This window comes from Meriones unguiculatus, chromosome 19 (assembly GCF_030254825.1).
Source record: "Meriones unguiculatus strain TT.TT164.6M chromosome 19, Bangor_MerUng_6.1, whole genome shotgun sequence".
Taxonomy (NCBI): Eukaryota; Metazoa; Chordata; class Mammalia; order Rodentia; family Muridae; genus Meriones; species Meriones unguiculatus.
In genome coordinates, this window is record NC_083366.1 from 38,873,302 (window position 1) to 38,880,582 (window position 7,281).

At 39.2% G+C, this 7,281-nt stretch overlaps 1 protein-coding gene across 1 annotated transcript; it reads right to left on the bottom strand.

The window, feature by feature from the left end:
* Nucleotides 1-5,990: 5,990 nt before the first annotated feature.
* On the bottom strand, nucleotides 5,991-6,977 carry LOC110556152 (putative olfactory receptor 1F12P). Its single transcript, XM_021649797.2, is given in 1 exon segment — nucleotides 5,991-6,977. A coding segment is annotated over 1 exon segment (987 nt).
* Nucleotides 6,978-7,281: the final 304 nt, after the last annotated feature.

Below are 7,281 nucleotides of genomic sequence, written 5' to 3' on the forward strand. Positions count from 1 at the left end.
ATAAACATAAGCCAACACACCAGTTTAAAGTCTTCTACAGTAACAGTGATTTGTCTTTTAAAACTGAACTAAATGAGAAATAAGATAACATTTGACCCGCATTGTTTGGTTAGGGGTTTTAAATGATGTCTGCCTTTTTGCCCACATTAAGGAAGCCTCATGGACTCTGCAGTAGGTTCTGACCACTACTTAGGCCTAAGCATTAAAGAACTTTCGGTACTTTTCTCCTTTTAGCAGAGTTTATTTACCATATAAATTCTCCGATATCTAATAAAAGCTAGACTTACACAGAACTCTTCCACCCATAGGGTTTTCAGCTGTGCGGATTCTCTGATGTTGAAGAATACCTGTGCACCCACTGGGATCTTACTCTCTACTATAGGGCCTCACTGCAGTGTGTACTCTACAATGTCCAACAAGGTGTGATCATTGAACGAAGGTTTTTTTTTTTTTAAAAAACAAAACAAAACAAAACAATTATTACATTTATAGAGCTTCTCCCCAGTGTAAGTTCTCCTCTGAGCTACTACTGAAAGTTTTGTCATATTCATCACATTTTCAGTCTTCTTTTCCTCTGTTGCAATTTTAATCACTTGCCATTTTTAACAGCAGGTTTGGAGTTAGGATGCTGAGAAATATCTTTGCTAAGTCTGTTTATCACCCCAAGGAATTCTGTATCTACAGGCATATCTTCCTTTTGGGATGACTCTTCATTCTCATTCCTGATTTTATCACCATTAACACACAGTACATAAGTGGATTCTTTTCTAGGTTTGAGAAAGAAAAAGCCAATGGAAGAAACAATGTATAAATATAAAATAACAAAACAATATATATATCATATATTACATATATAATACATTTGATACTCTATTTTGGTTTTGGTAATATTCTAGCATACTCAATATAAAAAAGAAATACTAAGAGAGATAAGCAGGGGGATAATTTATTTGTGAATTTGTTAAGAAGAAGAGGCAAAAACGTGGATCAATGGATTATCTAGCAATGCTATACTCTGGGAAATGGAGAGACTGTAAATATGCCAAGAATAAGGAGGGACATCAAGGCCAGAGTATAGTGAGGCAGACTGTAGAAGAGGATAAAGACACAGAGCATCTTCAGTGCTTTTCAGAATTGATCAATATTTTGATTTTATAATTGACAGCACTGCGAGAGATCAGCTCCAGCACACAGAGTGAGGTGGGTCGCAGTGTCAGCCATGACCAGATGATGGCTGGTGTTTCCCTCTCCTACTCTTAAACTCTCAGGCTGGTAGCCTTGTTACTTTGTATACACACTTTAACTCTTAAACTTCCAGGCTGGTATCCTTGCTATTTGGTGCTCTCTATATATACAGTTTAACTCTATATACAGTTTAATTCCCAGGGGCCGCTGGTCATGACAGCCTTTAAAGGAAAAGGCAGCAAAGGGTCTTAATCAGCCAAGCCAGGGGGCTCCTTTGACTCAGAGTACAAGTGGCTGCAGCCCTGACAGTTTCTTGCTGTAAATACAAGGGGTTGTAAAAAGAAAAACCTTAGTTCCTTTCAACTTAATGGCTGAGCAGTGAACAGTTCCTTGCTGGCAAGTAGAGTCCTAATGAGGGCCCACCCGAGAATGAAAACAACTGTAAAAGAAAAACAGCTGTACTATTCCCATCCTTGAATTAAAGCCAGAGGCACGTAGCTCTTGAATAGCAGGATGAACTGCTCTGAGATAGCCTTGAATTGAAGCCAGAGGCAGATAGCTCTCCAAGGGCAGAATGAACTGCTCCGAGATAGTTTTTAAAGAAATAAGGGCAGGGTGAATTGTTTTGAGAAAACTCACAAACGGCCAAAAACTGCAAACAATTAGCTGTAAACTATCTTCACGCTATCCTTGCTGACCAATCAATGTATAGAGCAGAAGTGGCCAGATTTTTAAGTTTAAAAACCCTGTGCTTTGCATGCTTGGGGTCGTCTCCTGCCTTTGGAGGGTGACCCTATTGTGATTGGAATAAAAAAACCTCTTGCTTTTGCATCGAGTTGTGGTCTGTGGGAATTCCTGGGAAGGGCTCGATCTTGAACTCCTGAGCTGTGAGACCCCAGGTCTTACACTAATTAAGAAGGGCGTTAAGACTGCTTATCGCTTACTAAACTTAATAACTTAGAAACATGCAAAAATGTACACCTTTGGCAGACAAAGCAGGTAGATATTTACAAACTTCACACACACGTACACATACAATCAATAGACAAAACAAGGAAGCTCCAAAGGCACCATTCTTCCACATATATAAACACATATATATAAGTATACATATATACAATATATACAATTAGACAGACACATTGTTGGATGACCTCAACAACTGTATAATTCTGTCTTGGGTTTTTATAATCTCTAATACAAAGGTTCTCTATGTATGGAAAAATTACATCATTGAAAAATAGATAAACAAAAGGGGAGTTACAGTAGGACTACTAATCCTAATATCTAACTAGATATTTTGTTTAATATAAGTTAAAAGCAGCAGTTTTATCTATATGCTCAGTATGAGTTCAGAGCAGAGGTTTTATCTTATTTCAAATGTGCAAGTTTTTTATGTCAAGGTTGTTTCTAAGAAACAGGTGTCTGTCTTGTATAGCTAATCATTTATTGTTTTTTATATTCATATGGTCTTATCATGGTGTACAACACCTGGCCCTTTTCCTTGGATCCAACTTAGAATGAATGTAAATCATATGGAAGTTCATATAGCTCCTAGCAGTTTTAGTTAAACTGCAGGAGGGTTTCAAAATTACTTTAATCAAGTCAGAAATTCTTTTAAAATCACCGTCAGGGGTTATGAAGTCATCAGTTCGTTTAAACAGCACTGTGAAGGTACATCTTCAAAATAATCTGCAGGGAATCTGCCCAACAGCATGAAGCAATAAGCAGTGAGGGTCTCTGCCAGGCCAGATATATGCGACATGCATGGAAAGGCAGTATAGCAACAATAAGTAGTCTTGAGGCAAAATCTTTGGGGCCTTGCTTACACCAAGCATACACCCATTTGTCAGCCGTGCAAAACGAGTGGGCTGCCTCCAGGAAGCTCGCTTGCTTGCTTCTGCTAATCCAGCATGCAATTGCTCCCATCACTAAGAATCCTACTTCGCAAAAGCATATAGTCCCAAACAGCACAAGTATGGTTGGGGCCATTTCAGGAATTGTTTGGAATTCTGTCTTAATCACAAGCTAAAATTCATTCAATGATTTTGTTTTTCTTTATGGCAAAGTTTTGTAAAGTTCAAGTCTGCTTCAAACTATGTATTTGAGGATGACATTGAACTCTTCGTGTCCTCCTATCTCTATGGGCCAAGTGCTGGATTATGGGCGTGTCTCACGATCCCTAGCCCCCTTAACATTTTTCTTAAAAATGAAACTCAAGTCAGCACCTCCGACAGAAATTACAAATTTAAAATGTTCTAAAATGAATCAACCAAAGATATGCTAGTATGCATTATTTAATACATTCTGAGGAACAGTGGTAGAAAAATCTAAAAAATATTTTGTTGTCCACGATTAAATCACCTCTCTATAAAAGAAGAAAACTTTGTAAGTGTGGTAGAAACTCTGAGGGCTGTAAGATACGATAGTCCTGCTTTTGAGCTGAGGTGTTTGCTGTCATCGTGCAGCTTGATGGCAAGGGTTTCGTGGAGCGCTCACGTTGCGTGTTTAGAAGCACATCTGCAGTGAAGTCACGTGTTACAGCACGGGAAAATGCTGCCAGAGATGTCTGTAATTCATTAGATATTTGAGCTAGAATTTACACTTATTACATGTTCATAAGTCTTTGGGTCTTCTTGAGAGACATTTGTACTTTTGTGGGGGTTTTGCTTTTTTAGACAATGTCACACTCTGTGTCGCCCGTACTGGCCCACAGCTCATCCTCTCCCTGCCTTGTCTTTTGGTATGCTACAGTTGCAGGTTTGGTTCACTGTGTTCACCCATCTGTACTTTTACTAGTGCCAACTCATTCATGAAGAAATCCACTGGCAATGTTTTTGTTTGCCTGTGCTTATCAACTCAGTGTTACATATTTTCTTTTTCTTTGCAAATCCAGTAGCTGAAAAAAAACAACCAAAAAACCTTGTCCTGATTTTGTCTTCCCCTTTCCATTTTCTGCTACAAATGCCATTCAGCGCCTTCTGTGACAGACATTATTCTGAAAAGCAGAACTAGTCTTGAGCAGAAGAGTATGCACTTACTTTCATGGAATTTATAATTTGTGTGTTCGTCCGTGTATGTGCGTGTGTTTGTGTGTGTGTGTGTGTGTGCACTTGTTGTTATTTATTACTCGCTCTTTCTGTAAGGAAGTATTCTTTGGCCCAGTCTTGTGCTGTTCTCAGTGTAGATTATCATAGCTTCTCTAATTGCAAGGTGGCAACAGACATGCCATAACCAAAGGACAGAACTCCATAACCTTTTTGACCTGAAATGCTTTTCCCTCTTAGTAATTTCCTAACTAAATACCCACTCTATATTTTAGGGTAGAGTACACATGTTGCATCCTTTAAAGGATTTCTCTGACTACTTTCTCCCTACTATATAATTCATCAGTATACTTATTTACTGCCTCTGGAACACCTGTCTCCATGAACGCAATAATCATATTTGCTTTGCTCACTATTCTTAGTGCCTTTCATAAAAATGATATATTATTTACTGAATGATGAATGATTTAAGGTTTCCAGGAAGTCCGGTGTCAGCACTAACCATATCGTTTTGTTTTTGAGAGTCCCAAGAGTCACCCATGAGTTGGCTTTCCCTGGGTTAAGGCTGGAACTATCTAGGGTGAAGCCCAAAACATGTAGGCTCGTTTTGACATTTGAAAAACCAGCAGCTCACGTGAGCTCCAGAGAGGCTTTCATAATGCACAAAACCCAATTGTTTATCCCATGATATAGAAATGCCTGCAGTAGAGACAGGAAGATAGAAGCTTATCCACAGGGAGAAAGCTAAATTGAGAACTCCAGTAGGTTGCTCCAATGTCCTTATTCTATTTCTGCTGGTTGTTCGTGAGTATTTATTTAGTGACATCATCTTTCTCGTTCTCTAAGTCATGATTCTCCCATCAACTCTGCTGGATGTTACAAACCCTTGACTTGAAGATCATTTACTACCTGCTACTCGCCACTTGTCCTTTTACTTTTGCTTGCTATCTCTTTAATTAATTCGGACATTTAAAATCTAAGTACTGGCTATCTTAGATCATTGTCGATACTCTGCAGAGCATCTGCTTCTAGGAATCTCCTTGTCCTGCATGTATAAGCATTTCTCCCAGGAGTAGAACTGCCGTGTAGAGCATATAAGTATCCTTCCAGTATGAGCCTTTCACAACAATGGCTTTATTCTTTAATGTATTTTTTTTATGCCTGATAGATATTGTTACACACTTTTGTCAATGATTAGAGGCATGCAGTTCTGAGAAAATGAGCCATGCTTTACTCCCTGTGGCGTATACTGCTATTAATTTGGACTGTTAATTTTCTTATTTAGTTTTTAGTTTAGTGTTTTGTTTTTTTTTTTTGTTTGTTTGTTTTTTTTTGAGACAGGATCTCATTGTATAGCCCTGGCTGGCCTAGAACTCACTATATAGACCAGACTGACTTCAAACTCTTAAGGATACTTCTACTACTGTCTCCTGAGTTCAGGAGACAGTGTGGGGGATTATAGGTGGGCACTATCACATCTGGCAACTTGGGCTGTCTTATGAACACATACAAATGTTGATTTCATATTTTATTATGACTTTTCAAGAATTTAAACTTTAAATATTTGTCTACATCAATGAAATATTATGGGACTCAAATGAATAAGTTCTAGGGTTACGTCAGTTTTTAAAATTTGTAGCAAATTGAGGTGAGTGACACATTTCATTAAGTAGTTAGTGATAGCTTTTAAAATGACAATAACAATAATGACATCAGCAGGCTTTCCTGCCTGTTGAACTTCCTTCAGAGCAGTGCAAATCACCAGGAAAGTATTTTACCATGGCCAAGAGTCTTTCTGAAAGTTTTCTTCAGCTCATTGTTCCTTAAGCTGTAGATGAAGGGATTCACTACAGGGGCTACAACCATAAAAATTACTGATGCAGCTGAATCATTTTCGGTCGACTGGTTGGGCGAAGGGCTCATATAGATTCCTGTGATGGCCCCATAGAAAAGAATGACCAGGGCAAGGTGGGACCCACAGGTTGAGAAGGCCTTGAGTTTTCCTTCTAGAGAAGTAATTTTCATCACAGCAAAGACAATGCGGCCATACGATGCTAAGATACACACTGATGGTACCACAAAGATCAGTCCCACCACAGACAGAACCATCAGCTGATTGAGACTGGTGTCAGAGCAGGAGAGAGGCAGGAGAGAGTTGATGTCACAGAAGAAATGGTGAATAATATTTTCAGAGCAGAAATGCAGTTGAGCCATCATGAGGGTATGCAAGAGAGGATTAAAGGTTGCAACGATCCAAGATAAGGCCAGCAGAGAGCTGCAGAGGCGTGGGGTCATGATGGTGGAGTAGTGCAAAGGATGGCAGATGGCCACATAGCGGTCATATGCCATCACAGTGAGGAGGAAATTGTCCATGTTAGCAAACATCATACAGAAATACATCTGAGCCAGGCACCCTGGGTAGGAGATGGATTGAGACTTGGTTTGGATGTTCAGTAGCATCTTGGGGACCGTAGCTGAAGGAAGGCAGAGGTCTACCAAGGACAAATTGGCAAGGAAAAAATACATGGGTGTGTGGAGGTGATTGTTTGAGACAATGGCTAGCAAGATGAGTAGGTTTCCAAATAGACCTGTTAAATAGAGACAAAGGAAGAGTGCAAAGAGGAACCCTTGCTGGCCTGGCCAACTTGAGAAGCCCAGGAGGAGAAACTCAGAGATGCTGGTTTGGTTTCCCTGTTCCATTGGATGTACCTGTATGAAGAACTAAATAGATAAATAAAACTTCATTTGGTAAAACACAACTTCCTTTGGTATTTTTCTTTAAATATCTACCCAGTCTCAGCCCCATTTACCACATGATCTTCTTTTAGGCCATCCTGTCTCTTCTCTGCTGCTCTTTGTGAAAGTTCATTGAGCCTCAAGTGTGCCACTCTGTCTCATCTGTTGTCTTTATAACTGTTCTCTTTTGCTTTAAACGCACATCTCTCTCTGCTCAGTAGGCAGAGGCTCTTTTACTGCTCATTTTTATTAGTTTATATTAGCTGAACAAAGTAAGACGATACATTATGATATTTCTATTCATACATGGTTT